General features: G+C 34.6%; 1 protein-coding gene, 2 non-coding genes and 1 pseudogene across 3 annotated transcripts; 1 reads left to right on the top strand and 3 right to left on the bottom strand.

Moving 5' to 3' along the window:
- Positions 1 to 7,931: 7,931 nt before the first annotated feature.
- LOC124361618 lies at positions 7,932 to 8,127 on the top strand. The gene has a single exon (XR_006922364.1). It is a non-coding gene; the product is annotated as a U2 spliceosomal RNA (small nuclear RNA).
- Positions 8,128 to 8,495: 368 nt separating this feature from the next.
- On the bottom strand, positions 8,496 to 8,614 carry LOC124361577 (annotated as a pseudogene).
- A 463-nt stretch (positions 8,615 to 9,077) lies between these two features.
- On the bottom strand, positions 9,078 to 9,239 carry LOC124361607. The gene has a single exon (XR_006922359.1). It is a non-coding gene; the product is annotated as a U1 spliceosomal RNA (small nuclear RNA).
- Positions 9,240 to 16,676: 7,437 nt separating this feature from the next.
- LOC124359825 lies at positions 16,677 to 21,113 on the bottom strand. The gene is made up of 2 exons (XM_046812886.1): positions 18,150 to 21,113; positions 16,677 to 17,635 (listed from the first exon to the last, which is right to left on the bottom strand). The coding sequence occupies exons 1-2, from the start codon at positions 20,359 to 20,361 to the stop codon at positions 17,274 to 17,276; spliced, it is 2,574 nt and encodes an 857-aa protein (XP_046668842.1). The 5' UTR covers positions 20,362 to 21,113; the 3' UTR covers positions 16,677 to 17,273.
- Positions 21,114 to 22,615: the final 1,502 nt, after the last annotated feature.

Below are 22,615 nucleotides of genomic sequence, written 5' to 3'. Positions count from 1 at the left end.
AATTATGTTATAAATAATTAAAAAATTTCCCTAGAGCTCATAATATAAAAACATGTATTTCTTAAACTTATCCATAAAATCAATAAAACATTCTTTTATTCGAAGGGCAGTCGGTAAACACAATATTCATTCAAGTGTCTCGGAAAAAAGGTTAAGACATTGAGCCGGGGCTCAGTTTGGACATTTTTTGTCTTTTACCTTTCCCACCTCGGCCACTTTCCCAGTCGGTGGGGGAGTCACTTCGTCAAAGTATTGATTATTTTCTGCCTGGATGGACTGATTGGTCGAGGTCAGGTGGTTGACTTTGACTGATTACGGACCAGCTGTTTACCGGCAGCGGCTACTGTTCGGAGCGGTCGGACACGTTCGGCAGAAGCGACTTGATTTTCTGGCCGTTCACTGCTCGTCCTGATGCCCATGGCTGGCTAATTCTTCTACTTTCGGCAGGTAAATGTTTTTCTCTCTCACTCTCTTGTCTTTATATTGTTGGCGGTTTTTCTCTCCCACGCAGACATATATTTTCGTAGTTTAGTTAAATGTAGCTTATTTATTATTTTGTAAATTTGTGTTCTTTGTGTACGTTTTCGTGTCGCAAAGTGTTCTATCCTGTCTTTCGTAACGTTCTAATTTGTTAATTTATTAACTATGCCAGTTTAGTTTATTAGTTTTGCACTAGTGCTTTCTACTGATCCGGCCGGCGAACGGAAATTATTTATTTAGTAGTCACCTTGTATTTATTTAGTGTAAGCGAGACGGTACAGACTTTGCAAATTTTGTTACCTCGTGTTTTGTGTTGCGTGCAAAAATTGGGTGGCAACATTCATGATTTCTATTTTATTGTTTAATTAATTATTTGCCTTATAGTAGCGTGAACGGATTATAATTTAATTATTGTTATTTGGGAAATAATGTACTGTTATTATTTGTAAATTACATAATTATTATTAGGCCTATCTTACAATGAATATTATAGAATGATTAAAATACAGTGGATTATTTTTACAAGTAAATGTTACCAAGCTGAATAATTTAGTATGGCTGTTCTAGCCTATAAGTAAACGTTTAAATATTTGAAAATTTGTTTTGTATGTAATATTTAATATTGTCACCAAGTAGTGTATCTTATAATACTTGGTGTCTTGAGTTATTTTCGGGAAACAGTTTGTCAATACTTAAAAGGTACTGTTAGTTACAGTTTGTTATTTTTAATTGTTAAATGTAAATATTTTATATTTACTTTGTGGCAAACATAATTATATAACATAAACATAAACACTTCTGAATGACTACTGGATGTGTTGGCATTCAATAGGGTCCCCGTGAGTGCCGTCAGCGGGACTGGTGCGGCGAGTCTGCCCAATGAAACAGTACTGAAACTAAAATTGAGCGCTACTGAACCGTCATCCAACTGGACTGTCTGTATCCATTTCGTCTGGAACAAGGTTGGATCTAAAATGTTTTTTCTTCTTGTACTGAACTTGAGAGGATTGGGTTTTAGGGAGCGCTGCCAGATATTATATCTGGAGGAGGGCCAGTGTTAAGTTAACTAGTATGTATTTAGTTTAGTTACATGACCTGAAGGGGAGGATTTCATCTTTAATTCGGATTCGTGGAGGCAACTAAGCCCCTCCTCCTTCGAAAATCGGCTTTAAATATTTTTTTAAATTTTTCAGCTACAAACTTGAAACAAAATTACTTTTTAAAAATAGTGGGCCTAGAAATTATACAACCTTTTCCCTCCCCTCAGTTCATAAAAATTTACCAGTTAAAAATTTTATATTTACAACTGGCGTACCTGAAATCATGTTATTTATATACCAAATTTCTATTTATTATGTTATTTATGTTATATTATTTATTTATTATGTTATTGTTTCTATTTATTATGTTATTGTCAATATTGGAATTCTGTTTATTTTTGTTATTTAGTTTTTAAGTTACGCGGTGCACCGTGGGGCTGCAGTTTAAATATTTATTTTACTTTGTAGGCAAGGGGATTCATATTGTTGTATTTTGTGTAAAAATGTTTGCCACCTAAATAATTATATCATGTACTCGAAATTTTGTCTCTCTTTGTCTCTCTTCCCACTAGTGGCATGTGATTGCTTTTTTTATGCTTTGCTCCGAGTTTGGGAGGGGCGCGCTTCCGAGACCTCCTGTTGCGATTAAGGAGACTTCCGGTGAAGTTTATTTTCGCTAACTCGGGACAATATATATAATACTTTTTAGTAATAAATAAGTATAATAGTAATACAGATTACTGTATTCGAAAGATATCTTATGTTAAGAATTGCAATTTAAGAATTATAAACATAAAAAAGCCATTCTTCATCAACTTTGCCAATCATTCTCTCTATATTAGGTGCCGAGTTTTCAACGGAGCTGCCACCCGGTATTGCTCGACATATTTCCCGCTCACACAGCCACTCCACAGTCAGAATACAAGTAACGTGTTTCTCGTTCACCAAAATCAACTTGAACAACAATAATTTCATTTACCACTCACGTAATTTGTCACGTCATATTGTGAATAATAATAATAAATTGTGTCCACATAATGATCACCATGAATATCATAAAAGCTTCACACTGCTGAATGCCTGACTCACAACAGCGCATCAGGACAAATTGAAAAATGATAAAACGTCCTTATATCATTACTAAAAATAATTCAAGCTACTAAAGCAACATTTGCTTATTTTACGCCTAGGTAAAACTTCACAAATTGCTTTCGTGACAGTGCCGTGCATAATCTATAATGAATACAAGCTATCATAAAAGTACATTACATTTGTTTTGAAAACATTTGTAAGGGTATAACAACTCATTCATTATAATTAGAATAAAAAAAAAAAAACATACTACCGGTATTTAACATTTAAATTATTTGAGAAGATTAAATTATCAAGAAAATAAAACCAAGTTAATAAAGAAACAGAGTAAAGGGTGTTAATAATCTCAAAATAGACCACAGAAAACATTAATAGAGTTAAAAATGTAAAATAACTGTGATTAATACAAAAGTAATTATTTGCTACTCTTATTCCTTTTGAGACATTTGGGCGAGAAGGAAATGTGGCTGTGGTTTCTACCCACCTTCCTATTTTCTTTTCTTCTCGCCTTTTAGCTGACTAAGTAATTTTTAGCAAACTAACTACAATTTTTTCGCCTCTCGGCTTTTTGTAGTAGAAAATAATGTATTATAATCAATCCCAAGTACTCCTCTTACATCTTGTAGACAGTTTGAATGAGAATATAATGTATCTGTGATTTTTACCAATCAAACTACAACTTTCGCTTTTGGCCATTAGGCTGACAACGTAATATGAGAAGGTGTCATGCAATATGGAACATGTCCACCAGATCCAACTTTTGGTTAATCATGAAAAACTGTTGGTTGTTACCCAAATAGAAAAAAATACATTATGTTTTTTAGATAGGTAGTTATATTTACGGGAGTTATTTTAATTTTTAATATGGACATGTTCCTTTTTGAACGGAAACGCTGGACTTGTCCCTTTCTGCACTGACACAAGTTGGATATGTTCCTTTTTGCTTGAATTAAGACTATAGTATTGGTTTTAAACTATTACTGTTGATATCTCTTAAGCAATGATACTACAGTACTTTATCAGAGTATTAACCCTTACCTGTAGCTTAGGCAAATAAGGTATGATTCTGCTCGCTGCTCAGGCGACTCGTTGCTGCACTCCAACACAGTTTAATACCTTTCCAAGAATTTAATACTTGTATATTTAATAAGTACAGTAAATATATTGTATTTTAGTTATAGGAATTGTTTAGTACAATAATGAAAAAATCACATTTCTAATACATTAAAAAAAAAATAAAAATGTTATAAAAATAATTAACTTTATGAGAAAAACCAAGTGTAAACTTAAACGGGGCCAACTAACGTAAACGTGAAGCTCACAATCATCTTCAAGACAGTCACATTGTCCAATGTCAGCTTCTTCCCCCTCTTCTTGATTTATCTCTCGTCCCTCCAACATAATCTTCTTGTAAAAAGAAAATTTCTCATCGTCACTCCAGTTATCACCATAAAGTTTCTTTAAGAGCGAGTCAATGTCCTTCTTTTTTTCGTCAGTTATTGGATGTTCCAAGGGAAGTTGCTGTAACGATTCATCAACGATTTTTTTTAAAGTCCAACCCTTTTTGTTTAGTTTGATTGCCTGTTCATCTTCGTTTTCGAATCTAAAATTTTCCATTGCTTTTAATTTTATTACTTTGGACCTGCGATTTGTCCTCTTGTTCAATTCCTGTTCCTTGGTAATGACGATTCTTTTTTTCTGGCTTATTAAGTGGACACTTTTTAACTGCTTGGACAAAGATTTAGTGTCCTTTAGGAACCAATCTTCTCCCAGTTTTTGTATCTTGCCAACTGCTTCATACTCAGTAAAGTAATCTTCTTTGAAAGTCATTGTTGGTTTTTTTCGCAGTCTTTGCTCAACCCTTCCAAAGACGCGATCCGCAGGTAGGAAGCTATGCCCTCTGACTGGGAACGTCAGACGAATTACTTCAAGATTGTTTTGGCTAAGTAGTAAATCAGAGTGTGCACAACAATGTTATTCTTATTCTGTGCACCACATCCATTACAGAACAGGTTTAATCGCTTTGAAAAGCCAAAATCATTGTTTTGCAAATAATGCAAAAGAGCTGAAGAAACTTCTACAGATCCTCGGCCTGCTAAGTCCTCTGTCCAACAATAAAATACAGGGTTCTTTGAAGAAACATCAACAATGCACAAGGCGTAAAAACTCAATTGCCTCAAGTAGAAGGCCTCTTGGATAGGTGTCTTGGGTAGGGGTTGGACCTGCTGAAGATCAAAGCAGAGCGTAACTTAATTTTCCCTGGATTCCCTCATAAGTTGGTAGAATGCATTTGCACGTAGCTTATGTACCCTCTTTTTAATGATAAGTTCATTAAGTAAGGCAGCATTTCTTTCTGGCGAAGCCTTTATTTTCTTGATTTGAATGTCTATACTATTGCATAGGCTGCAAATATCAGAAGCAGGGGACTTGAACCCGATGTTGTATTCAAAGAATATTCTGCGAAACATACTCTTTTTTACATTTAAATGTAAAGCTACAGACTGATTGTAGATTTGGTGTAATCTGCTTATGTTTAGATCACTGTGCAAATAAATTCGTTTGGACTTCTGTCTGTTATAATGAATTTCACGTCCTTTTAATTTTTTTATAAAGTCACGGACAGAGGTCTTCTTAGCTGATGATTTGCTGCTGACTCGGTCCCCTCCACGTTTTTCGCGAAGGCTTTTGCCATTGAAGATCTTGTCTGCAATATTAATCAATCTTTCTGGCTTGATGCGTGTTATATGCATAAACAGTTTTTTACATACAGGAATCACTTTCTTGTCATGGCTGATAAGTGAGTAGTTCACATTAAACTTATGAGATTTAGATTTAACAGCTCCAGCTTTAGGCCTATGTCTTTTGATATTACTGAGGTTAATCATTGACGCTATTTTAGTCTCGAATCAATTTATCTGGTTTATCAAATAAAGATTTCCTTATTAAAAGAGCATCTCTGGGACGTAACTGTATGCATTTAAATCTTTGTGTGTTGTGAGCACATGGACAGAAAACATTTGATCCACTTGGAATGCTGTGGCGTTTGGTCCTTTTATCTTCTCTTGCAGTAATAATTTTCTTCTTTTTCCTTGATCCAACATTCCCAGCTTCAACTGGTATGAAACCATCTTCGTCCATTTCAATGTTATTAAACTCTACGTCCAAACACAATTAATTGTTTAGAAGAAACACAACAATATTTCAATCACCTGGAACAATAACCTCAAAAGAAACATCAACTCATTAAAATAAACATTAGCCACGTCACAGTCACATGACCTAAACTAGAGCTTGCCATTGGCTACATGGATATGATCCTTTCTGCTTAAAACTCAGCTGTGGATTTGTTCCCTTCTGCACAAAACGTCAATATTTCAGCTGCTATATCATAGTGATATGTATGTTTTTGCTCTAAACTGTATATTCTATTCGATACAGATGACTTTGGAAAATAATATTCAGTTAATATCTCAATAATAATTTTTTGTGGATATGTTCCCTTTTGCGTGGTACCTCTTCATATAGCTGTATTTAATACAAAATAACTATTTTTATTCCAACACGGACGATTGGCTGGTGGTAATGTTTCTATCAATCTACTTACTTTCGTTTGCTTCTCGGCCTTGTGGCTGACAAAGTAGTTTTTAGCAAGCTAACTAAATTGTTGCGCTTCTCAGCCGATTGGCTAAGAACACAATACAGGCGAGTTTCTAGGCCTTTTAGCTAAGATTGGCTAAGGACATAATACACACGTAAGCTGAGAACTTGTTTTTATTATGCTAACAACAATTATTTAGATCTCGGCCTATAACGTAGTTTTTAGCAAAATTATCTACCTTTTTTCGCATATCAACCTTTTGTTTGAGATTGTAGTTAACCATCTAGCTACGGAAGTTTCGCATCCCGGCCTTTTGGCTGAGAAAGAAGCTTTCACCTCCAATCTAGCTCGAGGAGATTCGGATCTCGGCCTTTTGGCTGAGAACGGATCTTTCAAACATCTAGCCCCAGGTGTTTTGCTTCTGGCTCTTTTACCTGAGAACTTGTGATTCAAACTATGTTAAATGTTAAGCCTTATGCTCAACCTATTTCTTTGGCCTTTTGTTTGAAAGTATTTTTTATTACGCTGACTACAAATTTATGGTACACATCTCAGTCTTTGGGCATAGAACGTAGTTTTTAGCAAATTACTTATCTTTCTTTAGAATCTCAACTTTTTTCTGAGATGTAGTCTTTAACTATCGAGCTACCGAAGATTCGCATCTCGGCCTTTTGCCTGAGAAGCTTTCAACCATCTAGCTCAGGTGTTTTGCATCTGGTCCATTTAGCTGAGAACTTGTGAATCATATTATGCTTAATGTTAAACCTTACGCCCCACCTACTTCTTTGGCCTTTTGATTAGAAAGTAATTTTTATTACACTAACTACAATTTTTCACAACTTACCTACCGATGTTTTGCATACTTGTCTTTTAGCTGAGAAAGATATATAATTATAGTGATTAATACTAAGCCTTATACCAAACCTTCTTTTTTCTGCCTTTTTGGTTAGACAGTAATTTTTACTATGCTAACTACGATTTTACACATCTTTTGACTAGAATGTAGTTTCTAGTTCTAGAACTCCACTGGTGTTGAACTCCGGTGGGGGTGTTGCGAGGAAAGGAGATCCTTCCAACTGTCCGTCCCTGGGGAGAGGTCGACCATTACGGTGGACGGCGGCTCCCGGTCCAAGCTCTCTTCTGTCCTGCGTTCCTCCCTGCAATCCCACTTCCGGTCCGTTCTCTTCAAAAACCGGACCAGGGCAGGGCTGTTCGTGTTACCGCTGGTTGCCCCTCTTCCAACCATTTCCTCTACGATGGGCGCTATACGCGGTTCGCTGACTGGAGGTTTATCCAAAGGGCACGACTTAATGTACTCCCCATCGACGGTTGCAGACGGTGGGAGCCGGTGTCGCCGCCATGATGAGACCACGGCACACGTGCTTTGTCACTGTTTGCCTACCATGTCCGTGGTCTCTACGTTCAACATGTGACGAGTGTGCCTCGGTACCGTCAAGTTCAAGGACAAGATCGTGATCAGGATCCATAAGAATAAGATTAATAACTGTTAGAATAAGTATTTATTATAAATTAATTTATTGATCCTGTTATGAGAGGCGTTTTGTTACATATATATTATAGTTTATTAGTTGTTAGTAATTTTATCGCTTTTATTGTAATTTATTAAATATTGTATTTTAATTAGTATTGGTTACATATAGCTCTGGCCTGTATTAGCATGATTTTTGAGACATCTGCATGTGACGTTAGCTTAGACATGCATGACTTGTGATCTTGATGGGGAAAGTAATAAAGACAAAAAAGAAAGGCCCAAAATATCATCTTAACATCAAATACGTTCCTCATCGAGGGACCAGTTTGTTAAACTTATGTTTGGAAAATGACGGAGTGCTAGGAGCTTGCTCCATCTCCGGGTTGATCCGGCATTGCAGTACCGCCGGGACCGGCCCACGAAATACAATAAACTAATTCTTCATGAACATATAACAGTGTATACAGTTATCCATTAAAGTTTCATCGTTGTATAATATCCATGTCTATACTTATAACGCGTGAAAAAATAAAAATATATAGTACACGCTGTTGCCACTATTACACAGTACATCACAATTAATAGTGTTTACTGGTTGGCACTACAATAAATTAGAATTACAATATTTTTTAAAGTGTGTATTAAGTTTGTTTTTTAAGTGAATTTCAATAAAAATGTACTGTATTTATTTACCACAAAAGGAAGGGGGTCAAAATAACAATAATAATCGTTGAAAAGTAGAAGAACTTAAAATTTAATTTTAGAAAAGAAAAAATATAATAAAACAAAATAATGCCAACAGCACGTGGTGTTCCCAAGCGGTCACCCAACCAAGTACTAACTACGCCCGATGTTGCTTGACTTCAGTGATCGTACGAGAACTGGTATATTCAAAATGGTGTGGCCGTACGGGAGAAACTGAGTGAGTGGTCTAGACGATTCATAGGGTTCTTAAGAGTTCAATAGTGAACAAGAACCATTATTGGTAGTACTTATTAACACGAAAACAAGTGTTTATTTGAATAACATAAATATTTTTTTATTTTTTAATTTGTATGAATAAATATATATAAATTAAATTTTTTTAAATAAATTTTTATATATAAATATATATATATATATATATATATATATATATATATATATATATATATCATACAGTGTTCACTGTACTATAACATTTAATTCTTCCTATTTATTTATGTATAGGCTACATTTTATTAATATAGATTGTCAATATTATAATTGCACTTATCGACTTTGGTGAAACAGCTGACTTATTTAATTTCGTAGATACAACCTTAAATGTCATTTTGAAATTTTAAAACCGTAGGATAACGTTTTTTGTTCTCTCGACAAAACATAAGTGGATAATTAGGGACGGCGCGAACGCAGTCCCCGCTACCAAAAATTACGCGCCCGGTATACCCACATTTGGAGCACTCGTAGGAGTCAGCCCGACCGTAGTGCAATGGAAATGCCTCATCCTGGGGGAACCGACTTAGTGATCACGGTGATCCCTACGCCAGGTAAGTATGAATGTACTTGCCCAGACTCTTGCTCTGATGCTTTTGATGAGATCATGAACACATCTATCCAAGGTAATGATCATGGGAGATTTCAATATGCCAAACATCAATTGGAATAACCTTGATTCTTCCAATTTTTCTCCATCTTCTCGCCTAATTTTGGACCTTGCCTCTTCCTACGACCTAACACAAATTAACACTGTGCGGAACTTCAGAGGAGTGTATCTCGACCTGGTGCTGTCTACAGACTTAAGCTTGAAGGTTGAACGAGCAGAAGATCCACTGCTGTACGAGGACAGGCATCATCCCGCTCTATCTACTACTATGGTTACTACCTTGCCGTCCCCAGTCACTAGTCCGCAAGAGTTGCTTGATTTTCGACGTTGTTAGATGCTGTCCTCAGGGAACTCCAAACTATATACTATCCCACACCAAATGACAATGTTCGTAACTTGGAAAATTCTTTTACGGGTTTCTACAAGTACTTAAGTTCTACCATTAATACCAACACTCCTCTTAAGAAGATCTCAAGCAATTTTCCTCATTAGTTCACGTGTGCTTTGAAGAGACTTGTGATCAAGAAAAAACTCTTCACAAGAAGTATAACCAAACCAATTCCATACATAACTATGTACATTTCAGAATGGCGAGAGGGGCCTGCAAAGAGCTAACGAAAACATGCTACTCCAATTACATAAATGAAGTTGAGCAAAACATTCCCCACAACATGAAATCTTTTTGGTCTCATATTAGCACTTTGAAGAGTTCCCCCAAGTTACCCCCAGTTATGTTTTATGACTCAAGCAGGGCAGCTAAACCTGATGAAAAATGTGAACTTTTCTCCAAGTATTTCGGATCCGTCTTCCGGGTGACTGATGTCCCTGTTCGTTCTTTTGATTTTGGATATGAGCAGTCTATCCATTACTGCACGTTTTCAGCCCTTGACGTCCAAGAAAAGCTAGAACAGCTTGATCCAAACAAAGGGGCTGGCCCAGATGGCATTCCTCCGGTAGTAATGAAGTATTGTGCTCCTGTTCTTGCCCCCCACCTTACTGTGTATTTCAGAAAACCTCTTTCTGCGGGGATTTTTTCTCACATCCTCAAACAGAGTTTTGTTGTGACCATTTTTAATAGTGGTGCTAAATGTGACGTGAGAAACTAACGACCCATTGTCATCCAGTCAGTCTTATCCAAGGTCAGTCGAGAGTATCATCCTTAGCCCTTTATACATTAATTGCACAATCGTATCTCCCCTGAACAACACGGCTTTCTTCGTGGACGATCTTCGGCCACCAACCTATTGGTTTTCAGGAGTTTGTGATGACAGCGTTCAGGGACTCTGTACAGGTGGACAATATTTATCTAGACTACAGAAAGGCCTTCGATAGCGTTAACCATCGTTTGAAGATTGCAAAGCTTGAGGGTCATGGTATTTGTGGATCGCTGCTTCAGTGGCTTAAAAGCTACTTGAGTGATCGTCTTCTCATTATGAGGTGCGATGGAGGTAACTCGTGCCCTTTTCCTGTACTGTCTGGTGTTCCTCAGGGCTCTCACCTAGGACCATTACTATTCAACATCTTCATAAACGACATCACCAGTTTGGCAGCCTCTCGTTTCCTTCTCTTTGCGGACGATATCAAGCTGTTTAACATAGTCACTTCTTCATTTGATCAAGATGAACTCTAGCGTTCCATTGATACTATATGCGTAGTTGTATATGGTATGAGTTGAATGCAATGGAGCTGAATCCAAAAGAGTGCGTCGTGATGCACTTCAGCCGCAGTGAAGTGGTTTTCTCTTATGGCTACGCAATCAATGAGAACAAGTTGAAGACGGTTGATGAGGTGAGGGACCTGGGTGTCCATCACTGCTCCTTCCTTATCTCCTTTTCCTCATCTCCAACACATTTCCTCAAAAGCTTCTTCCCTTCTTGGTTTTGTCCTCCGCTCTACTAAAGAACTCAGATCACCCCATACCCTTGTTATTATTTATAAAACCATAGTTCGTCCTTTGCTGGAGTACTTCTGTCTTGTTTGGTCACCTCATCAAGCTTTTCACATTAAAACGCTCAACAGAGTGCAAGTCCGCTTCATCAGAGCTCTGGGAACAAGCTTGGGTATTTGTGCATGGAGACCCCAATCCACACTGTGGAGGAACTGTTCGACATCCAACCACTCTTTTTGCGGTGGGCTTATCACGACCTCAACTTTCTGCGAGGGCTGGTCAACGGCGATAGAGACTGTCCTGACTTGCTGGGAGCTGTGACTTTCACTGTGCCGAGAGGGACTCGCTCGAAGTCAGTTTTCAGTAGGCGTTTCCAGCCAACTAATTACACTCAAAACCACGGCATATCCAGACTCCTGAGGACTGGCGAAGCGGCTTCTTCCTCCGTCAATTTCTTCGGGAATTCTTCTTTCCGGACGGATGCTATTGGTTTCCTGAGAGACTGGAAGTGATGCGTGGTGCATGAGCTACGTAGACACCATGATATTTCCTTTTGTTTCTTTTTTGGTGTACAGTCTCTGTTTTACAATTAGTTCCTATTTGTTAAAATACATTGATATTGTTTTGTTAGTTTTTTGTTTGGTTTTATGGTATGCTTATGATCTATTGTTGGTTTAGTTCGAATCTTTACTGTTGTTGCCGTGTTATTCTGGTCATATGTATATACCGTTATTTCTTTAAAATATTTACGATGTTCTGATGTTTACTCTTATTTATTTGTTATTATGTCTTTAAAATCTTTATCACTGTTACCTGTTACTATTATTTCTATTTCATTGTTATTCATTCAAATTGTTTTTTCAATGATCCATACTTATATGATTGTTTCTCGTTGATTATGCATGTTGTTATAGCTTGATATTGTGTATTTATTATTTTATTAGTTGTCTATTTGCATGCTTTATTAATTTTTTCCATCTACTAATAATATTTGTTAAATTGGTGTTGTACCGTTGAAATGAATAAATAAATAAATAAACATGGATATATTAATAATAATATATCCAAGGTCTTATAAAAGTAGACTAAATACTATCTACATTCCTAAAATTGCTAGTTTATAGAGATTAAAAAGGTAGTATTATACTGGATGAGGTCAATTGCATACGCATACACTGAAAATTTCTACGGAAGTACATACACTGAAAATTTCCCACTTCCTGGATCTCCATGGGAACGGTTTACATGTCCAATATTAGCCTTTGTCGTCAGAAGAGCGATTTCCTTGTTGACTTGTCTGGATAGTGCTCTGACAACGGATACTTTAAGTTTATTGGTTCTTGTACCAAACCGTTTTATATAATTTGTATTATTTCATATAGTTAATATTATTTTTTTTGGCAAATAAGGAAGCTCAAACTGTCCAGAGCATTTGAATGATCTTTCTGGGCGTGAATATTTGTTAGAAGATAGTGATAATTAACAATGTTTCCACGTTTCATTTAAATTTTGGTACATTTTTTAAAAACAGTTCAAGTCCGTTTATTGTGTCAATATCGAGTTACATAAGTTCCGAGAGTGCAGTACTGGTGTAACAAATAAAGTCACTAAATATGACAAAATAATTGAATGGTAAATTAATTAATTTTTTCGTCATTTTGCAGCATTCAGTGGTTGTTTTATGACCCAAAATCGTTGTTTACGACTAGTTAACGTTACTAGTTCATAAATTATAATATAAACCACTAGGAAAATTAAATAAACCGTAATTAGACTTGAAGTAATAAATAAATATTTAGGAGAGCAATACCTAAATTGTTTTATGTTAAATTCTCCTTTCACAGATCCAACGATACTCTACCTGACTTTAATGAGACTCTGCTTGAAAGCTCTAATAAACCGTTTGTAAAATGTCTAATACAATAAAAGTGTACTTAAGTTATTAAATCTTCGCTAGGACCATTAGTTAAAAGTCTCATGTAATCACGTTAAAGGGGCTAAACTGTTTACTCTAAAACATGTTTTAATCAAAACTACAAATATTACTTAAAACACAATCTAATAGGAGCACAGAATTTACATTCATATTTGTCAAAAGTTCGTTACTATTTACATGTATAGCTTGGAAGTATTTAGCTAAATGTCGACCAATTAACTTTATTAAGTTGAAAAACAGCAACTATTTATAGTTTCTTGCCATACAACCAAACAATTGTATTTTATTGATAATATACATCGTTATATAAGTCCATTATTTTTATATCTTAAAAAAATTACATTTATTTCAAAAATTTTAAAGTTCATTTGCCACATAACTCATATATATCGTGTACGTAATAGGCATTGATGTTGATGCTACTATGTCTATTAGTCACTAGTTCTTAATGTCTCTCCAAATGCTGTTTCAGTTTCTCGAATAAACACATTTTCATATTCGTTTCGAGGAATGTTAAGACTAACAACCGTTTAGAGTACAATAACGTATAAAGAATAATATCACTAATATTCCACTTCCTGAAGCTATGACTCGTGCAAACTGTAAGGAAGTTACATCGTTATCTCCACCCTTCATGTAGACGTGGATACAAAGTTGCCCACATTTACCACTTTAAACACCTCATGGAGTTATCAAAACATGTATATTTCTACTTTTCCGTCGACAGAGAATTTGTATGAAAGTGACTTTAAAAACAACAACGATTATTACATGCTCCAACTTACTGTTTCTACAGTAACTTGTAATGAGATAAAAACGTTAGGTATACGGCAGGCTCTGTAAGGTAAGAACCCGACCACGACCCTTGTACAGAAGTGACCCTTTTAATCGATTATGATTATTTTTTTAAGTAGTATAATATGTAATTATAATTCATTGTTTCATTTATGGGTTTTAGCAATCTCCAATTATATGTATGTATTTTTGTCTTCTGATTGCTTGCATACTGTAACTTATTTGAGTTTCATATGCATTGCGCCGCAATTAAAATTAAGACTGCTGGTTTTAAAAACCTCATTTGTGATTTATCTACAGGTTTTTAATTCCCAGTTATAATAGGTCTCTTCACCTTTTCTTAAATGTTTTGGTTTGGGAAGGAATTCTTTAACTAGTAACGTTTGGGTTGTTTGTTGGTTTTGGTAAAATTATCTATTTATTACTTTGAAATATAATTTTAAAACTTACAACATAATAATAAACCAATACACAATAATACTCCTCCAACAAGTTTATTTTATAATAAAAACGTTGTTGTTCCTAATTACAATGAGCTATTCCGTACAATTTAAATCCATTTTAAATAGCAATTACAACATTAAGAATAGCTGCAGTAAGATCTGAAGACTCAATATCATCGAATACAAACGGACTGTCGTAATCTGTAAAGTTAGAGGACAGGGCGGTGTTCATAAGATAAATAAAAACAGTTCTGGCCCTCCCCTCACACCCTCGCTAGATTACTAGGTTCGGGTATAATGTTACAGAACAATAAAATATTGGTATAAACGAAAAACTTGTTTTGACCAATCCAGATTAATGGAAACATATTCTTGGGGTGTGTCTATTTATAATCAATTTACTCATTTGGCATGCTAGTTATAAATGCGAACCTTGTCAGGTATTTCCAGTATGTTACAGAAATTTCATAAATACAGGAGTACATACAAATTAACGAGTGAATTTGTAAAACGTTAAACACATAAATCCAAATAAATCAGTAGTTTCTCGGTGACAGTTGCGGTTGAAATGTTCCAGAAATAACCATTTGCAGTGGTTTATCCGACGCAAAACTACCACCGAAGTGCGGCCACTGTCACATTCATCTGTGTGACGTCACTACGGGGTGAGTGGCCACTTTCACCGCAGATCATGTCAAACCGTGCTTTTTGATTCACTGTGTGTTCATCACCCTCGCCCATGTACGCCGTATTGATCAGATATCAGTCTGTTCTTTTTATATGAACAAATCAAGAAAATAGATTTAAATGTACTTTCGTTTTGCCTGATTCTATTAGGTCTTTGGTTTTATAACTGTATTTTGCTGTGGTTTATTACGATGTTTGTAAGTCAGTCGTAAATAAACTATTCATATAAAACCTAAGATAGGTGAGATGAAAAGATTTAAATAATTAGGGCCATACCATTATTGATTTATAATCTTTTGAAATTTTTGAATATGGAAGCTCAACCCAACTTAAGCTCCAATAGCTCACCAACATGATGCGGTCATATATTATCTGCAGCAAAGTTGTTATCTGATAGGCATGACCTAAATGATATGATATAGTTACTTATAATATGCACAGATCGCGTAGCATCACTTAACTCTCTGTGCATTTATGCGTTATCAATATTATTAGGACCAAATGTGTAACCCTTGAGGATAACTAACGTCATAATTCACTTCTGTACAACTGACAAGCATAATGTAGTATTTAGCTGCTGTATTCGTTTGGTTGCAGTGTTGCTTTACGAGATTTGGTGGGTGGGGGGGGGGGGGGGTGGGGGGGGGGGGGGGTGGGGGGGGGGGGGGGTGGGGGGGGGGGGGGGTGGGGGGGGGGGGGGGTGGGGGGGGGGGGGGGAATACATAAAACAAGAAGAATGATACAGTACAATGTTTAATAAAATAAATTTAACAATAACATTAACACTGCATTACATGTTGGAATTCCAGGTTTTTTATGTATTTTTTGCGTTGTTTCAAAATATATATATACATATTAGGGTGCCTGCCTTGGAAATCTCCTCTAGCCCTCCTGCGTACTACTGTTACAGTTTCAGTTAATCTTAAAATTTGGAGTTAATAAAGAGACGTTCAAATGTCGTTTAGCGGAGTTTCCTCTCCTGTGTGTGTTTAGTGTAATGTTTTTTTATTTGTGAAATTCTATTTAGTTTTTTTTACTTTCCATGTCTTTCTCTTTTAAATTAACATGAAATTGGAAGAGAAGAAACCTGTATTAGAAATTTAGCTATAGAATTGAGAACGAAAGTATAGGAGAGGATTTTGACTTTAGGTATAAAAATTCATAACATAAGGAATTGATGCCAGCACGTGTTGTTGCATTACTATTTGTAATGAAGAATTACATAGTTATTTAATTTATTTTATTTCATAATTTTTACTTACTTTAATTGTAAAAATATATTAACAATGCATAAACCATAATGGAATAGCAAGGAAATTTATTTTACTATTCAAATTTAAAAACACACAATAAATAGTATTAGGGAATCCCCGCTGCTTGTTACAATTCAATATGTGACTATTTTTAACCCTTAGCGAGCCACAAATAAATAACCAAAACTACTCCTAAGAGCCATACAATTTAAAAATAAAAAAATTCCCACATACCAAAACCAATTTTTTTTTTATAATTCTTATAACATAACAGGTAAAAAAAAAAACGACAAAATATTTTTTTTTTCACTCTATTGTTAATTTACAGCCAAAAAATGGTAAAATCATAATTTCACTGAAAAAATTTAATTTTGACATTCTATCGTTCATTCAGAAGAAAAGTGACACAACTCAAAAAAAGTAAATTTTACAGGAGAGCGATTTGAAAATTGTGCTTTTTGTAATTAGTTTTTCGTTTAACAGAACTGCAACCTTTAATCCAAAAGTCATTTTATTATTTATATCAGTTAAATATAGGGCATTTAAATTAGCTTAATATAAACCATGAAGTTTGTGTTTATTATTTTTTTAATTATTTATTAATTTAATTTGAGTTGTGTCAATTTTCCTGTAAAACCGCTTTTCATTAAAAGGTTAACTTTGAAGATGGTAATGACACAAAAATAAGTCAACGGGTTTTTAATGACAGTTAACTTTAATTGAAACAAAAAAATCAGTTAGTTACTTAGAACTAAACCTCCAAACATCATTGGACCTATTTTAGATGTTTAGAAAAATAGTGTTTTCAAATATTAATAACAAAATACATTCATTTACTACCACTAGTTACTACCAATAGTTTGGTCTTATATAAAGTAACTAATGCAGCACTTTTTAATATTTAAAGAAGTATTTTCTAATGGAAATAAAAATCATTAACACAAACATAACATTGTTGCTAAACACAAACGTTACTGCAAAAATTTAAAGTGAGTTATAAAATGGTGCATAGCAACTTGGAATAACATGTTTTTCAAGTAAGTATTGTAAGTCTTTTTTCTTGTTAACTGAAATTCCCAGTCTTTGCTCGTATAATTTTTTTAAAGCAACATCTGAACAATGCACAGGAAAAACCTGTTGTTTCTTCTTTGAACTTCTGGTTTTCTTCTTAGTGTGACTCTTCTTGTTGTCTCCGAATAAATCCTCGTTTTCTTCAATATCAATCTGCTGGATGAAAATTTCTTGAAAGTCAACTGTGTCATCATAAGTTGTCTTGTACTTGATTTTAAAGGGAGAATCTTTCTCAACTTTAATTATTTTGATGTCATTCATTGCAACAGTACATCCTGAAATGAAAAGATAACTGTAAAATGTTTAATTATTATCTTTTTAGATAGAATAGGATAAAAAGTTGGATTTAAAAGTTTTAGTATGTTAACAAAGTGTAGGAAATTAAAAATAATCCGTTCGAAGTAGTTAAATATGCGTTTAGAAAAAATATTTAAAACTTAAGAAAATGCAATTCTTCCATCTTGATTGCATATCTATGTGCCATAAATAACTACTCTTTAACATACATTTTTCAGATTAAATATGAAAAGGAAAGATGGTTTTAAAAACGTAAAAGAAGATAGTAAGTTAAAAGATTCTTAAAAATTGTGTAAAAAGTATTAAAGTTAAATTATTGGTTTCACATGGTAAAGGCTGAGTAGGGTTAAACTATGTTTGAACCGGTTGAGATTGTTTTTGCAGTGAAATAATAGATGAAATCCCTTTATTGGTCTGCTCATCACTAGAATTATTTTATAACTCTCGTTTCATAAAAGTGTCTAAATTATATTATAACAGTAAGCAGCTTACCTGACACATTAACTGTAGAGTTACATCCAATGTTTGCCCATAGGTCTTTAAAATCCAAGAAATCTTCATGACTTAGTTCATTGACTTTATACGGATTCCCAGTTTTTTTTGCAGTTTTGATCAATGAAATGTATTGAGCCGGGTGGTAAATTGGTCCAGACTTCAGACATTTCTTAATCTGCTTCTCAATCATTGCATGTACATTGTCCCCCTCGTTTTGACTATGCCCTTTTATTAGGAAATTGTGAGTTATAGACTTAATTGGCAGTTTGTCCACTGCATATAAGTACATAGAAAACAAATACTTGTTTTTCTGTTGGCCGCTGCAATTATCAGAGTAAAATATAATTTCAATATCGTTTTCGCAATTTTTAACTTTTTCACTGAGGTATTTGTAAATGCATGTTCCAATTTCGCACGAGCCTCTGGCTCCTTCGCCTTCATGCCAAGTATAGCAGAATACGGCATCATTTTTCAGCTCACAGACAGTCAGGTTTAGCATATTTAATTTAGATTTATAATACATTAGGGACACTTCCCCCTTTGGACACTGTAATACAGCTTGAAGGTCATAACAGGCAACAATGGTGTTGACACTCACTGAGTCTTTGTCAGAATTTTTTTTCAATCGAGATAGATCTTTTTCCATAATATGCTTTTCATATTCCTCTTGCAAACTGGTCTTTCTCTCACCTTCAGCTGTCTCATATGCATGGCACAGCTCACAAAGGTCTTTTTTTGGAACAAAAAAAGAAATATTATACTCTTTGGTGAATATATCGTAATACTTTTTATAATTTCCATGAGGTTTTTGCAAGCTTTTACAATGTTCAACATAATCACGATGTAAATCACTAATTGTTTTACCACCTTCTATGAATTCTCTGGTTGTGTTTGCCCGTAGATAGTGGCTCTCAATTTTAGGAATAGATTCTATATGACGCCTGATGCCTTCATTTATTAACTTGTCTTGATCAGTTTGATGCTTATCATGTTTACCCCTCAGATCACCAGCAACAAAGCCACTTGAGGCGTCTTTCTTATCAATAACGGTTCTAATTGGTCTGTCATTGATCCCTAGGGTGTTTCTGAAAAAATCTTTGCATACACGAACTCGCTTATCAGCAACATCAAAATAAAAGGCTTGGTTTGGTTTTCTCTTATTTCCCTCTCTCTTGTACTGGTAAGTTGGTTGTATGTTCTGAATATGTGATGCTATGAAATCTCTTTGGCGGGAAAGGTCACCAAGTGCCCAATAGTTTTTGAAAATTGTTTGACGTTCATCAGGGTTTATTTTGGTTTTACACTGGATTCTACATCTATCATTGCATGGTGGTTTTATTTCCTTTTTCTCAATTAGTTTTCTGGACTTAGATGATGATTTATATTCCTCTCCAGAATTTCTCAGCTTTTTTGCTTTACATTTCAACCAGTTGTCTTTGTTTAGTGACCTTTTCTTTCCTTTTTTCTTTTGGAGATCAGTGTTATTTTGTTCCAAGAATTCAAAAACATTATCATTTTCTTCAAAGATCTCAGGCTCCTTTTCTTTAGTATTTACAACAACTTTGTTTCTTCTAGGTATGTTAAATATTTTGTTGGATATTGTTTGTTTTTTAGGGAAATTAAGGTAATTTTTTGGCTCGTAATTTGGATCCTCGTCAGAATCATCCACGTCATAATCATTTTCACTGTTAGGGTCATCTGAAAAAAGATCTCCAGTAGCTTCGTTATCGGTTTTACACTTTCGTTTGGGTCGAACATTTTCTTGGTTAGACTGAGCTGATGTCGTTGGCAAATTAAGTTTTTTAGGCACACATTCCCTGCTTTTGTTGGTATTTTGTGAAAATTCACTAACACACTGTTTTGATGTCGAAGGTTTATGATTTTCTTCACTGTGAACTTCTTTAGAAGTACATTCTTTAGGAATGACATCAACATAACCCTGAGTTTTGTCTTCAGGTTCAGCTTCCCGGGTTTGTAGGATCGTTGAGATTGGCTGGGTTTCAATGTGTTCAGTTAAAAGTTCATTTGTAGTTTGAAATATGGCTTGAACCTCATTATTTGGGGTTGTATTTGGAATTTCCTCTTCATTAATCACTGTCCACTCATTACCACATACAACACTATTATGTGAATGAGGAGTAGGCCTATAGTCTGTAGAATTGCCTTTTTGTTTGGCTAATTTTAAAATCAGGGATGTTCTATTGCTCATTCCTGAGACTTAAACTGGCTGTTGTGATGCCTTCACTAGAAAAAAATGTGTAACCTAAAAAAGTTCATAAATGAATGGCACACACAGGCAAGGCATTTTGTCTGTATGTGGCATTCATTTATGAATAAAATGTATATTGTTTACTGATAGTTTAACAAGAAAATAAATCGTAATAGTACTAACAGTGGAATATTTATAATAAATTATGAACTATTTTCGCAATACAAGTGTCACAACTCAAAATATTGCACTGTTGGTATAACATTGTGATTTAGTTTCTTGCAAAAGTTCAGAGTTGTAATGACACATCTCAAAGTCTGCCACTGTGGAGGTATAACAAAATGAAAAAAGTACAATGATTTTCAAGGAAAAGTGACACATCTCAAAATTTGGACTTGTGGATGACAAACAAAATTGAAAGTCAAAGCTATATTCAAGGAAAAGTGACACAACTCAAAATCTGTCATTATTCTAGTAAACAATATAAACATGTACTTACAAAATATTACAACCAAACAGGCACAACTCAAAAAGTGTCACTTTTGCAGAGAAATTATAGCACTTCACTCCTAGACAGTCAAGTCACAACTGAAATGTGTCAGTTTTGCTAGAAAAACATAACCTAGAATGTTCTAGAAGAAAAGTGACACTAGTGCACTCTAGTGGGAGCAAGCAGAGTTTGAGTTGTGACGTTTTTGCAGTGAAAAGAATAACTTATTTCAAGACTATTAAACCAATAAAACCCATTTAAAAAAAATTTGAGTTGTGACACTTTTCTTCTGAATGAACGCTATGTGTTCATATATAAAATTAACAATAGTTGAACACAATTATTGTTATATTTTACAAAAAACAAGCATATAGTAATTTGTATTTAGAGAAAATATAAAGAATATAGTAAAAATTTATATATATACAAATTAAATAAAATCAATGAACTAAAAAAAAACTTGACAATAAAGCCCTACATCACGATAATAATACATAAACTACACTGCAAATTGATTAAAAATATTGATTAAAATCAAAATTGAAAAGATAAATACGCGGATCGAAAATGGAAGGGCGAATAAACATCTAACCTCACGGAAGGCTACAGGCAGACTGAGCGCACATCAGTAGACGTCGTTGGCTCTGCGGGAGACTATGAACATCCGGCCGCCCACTATTTTGTCGATCGAACAAGAGCCGTGACCTTCAAAGTAGACACGAACGATTGTCTCTTGTTTATATAAACCTTGTTTGACAGTTTTTACTAAGTTTGTTACCCAGAAATGCTTTTAAATAATATTAAAATAAAAAATTGATTTTGCGTCAGTGGACGTCGTTGGCTTTTAGCGCTAGTTTAGGCATGACGTCTAGTAACGTCGTTGGCTCGGTAAGGGTTAAAGGTGTCATGGAATATTAAAAAATAACAAAACTAACTTTGGCCTAGACCTAGAAAATTGATAATATTTATAGCTTGCACGGATAGCAGTGAGCAACCAATTTTACAGATGGATTCTCCTCATACAGGCGCACTTTCCTGCGGTCCAAAAAATCACAAAGATGGTTGACCTGCTAAACAATTTGCCAGTATTCCACTCTTCAAAACTCTCAAATAAGTTTTTGGAATTGAACTGTAAAATATACAAACCCATGATCATTCAAACTAAAGTAAGACTTCCACATGTCTTAGTAAGTTTAATTTGTTTGTTAAGTTAAATAAATTGTAATATTGTTATTCATGTGATAAAAACAACCAAATAATGATTTTACACCTCTTATTAAAGTCTACCCATTAACCTTACTGGAATATTTGTCAAGATTTATTAACCTCATTCCTCTCATTACTTGGATGAGACAAAAAAAGAGACAATGAGAGCATTTCTTTGTTTAAAGTTTATTCCCAATTATGAATGCTTTAATAGGATAATAGATTTTCAACCATTTGCTGTTAATCTTAAGAAAAATAGAACATAGAACACTATACATTTCGAGGATTGGAATCTATCTTGTTCATCAGTTGTCAAAAACAGATGTTAAGGTTAGTGACATGGTTGGTACTTGCTTCAATCACCTTAGACCCTCAAATCACTTATGCTTGAGTTTTCTTAGACATAAGCAAAAAATCAATATAGGCACTTCTTGTGGCAACGCAGTTCATTACATCTGAAATAAAAAGAAAAACAGAATGGGTCCTGTTGGGAAGGACCAACACATGTTATGACTTTAAGGCCCAGAACAAAAATGTAACGTCAAAAACTTCTGCCTT

The sequence above is a fragment of the Homalodisca vitripennis genome, chromosome 4 (assembly GCF_021130785.1).
Source record: "Homalodisca vitripennis isolate AUS2020 chromosome 4, UT_GWSS_2.1, whole genome shotgun sequence".
Taxonomy (NCBI): Eukaryota; Metazoa; Arthropoda; class Insecta; order Hemiptera; family Cicadellidae; genus Homalodisca; species Homalodisca vitripennis.
Note: the sequence above shows the minus strand (reverse complement) of the source record. Positions and strands in the feature narration are given on the sequence as shown.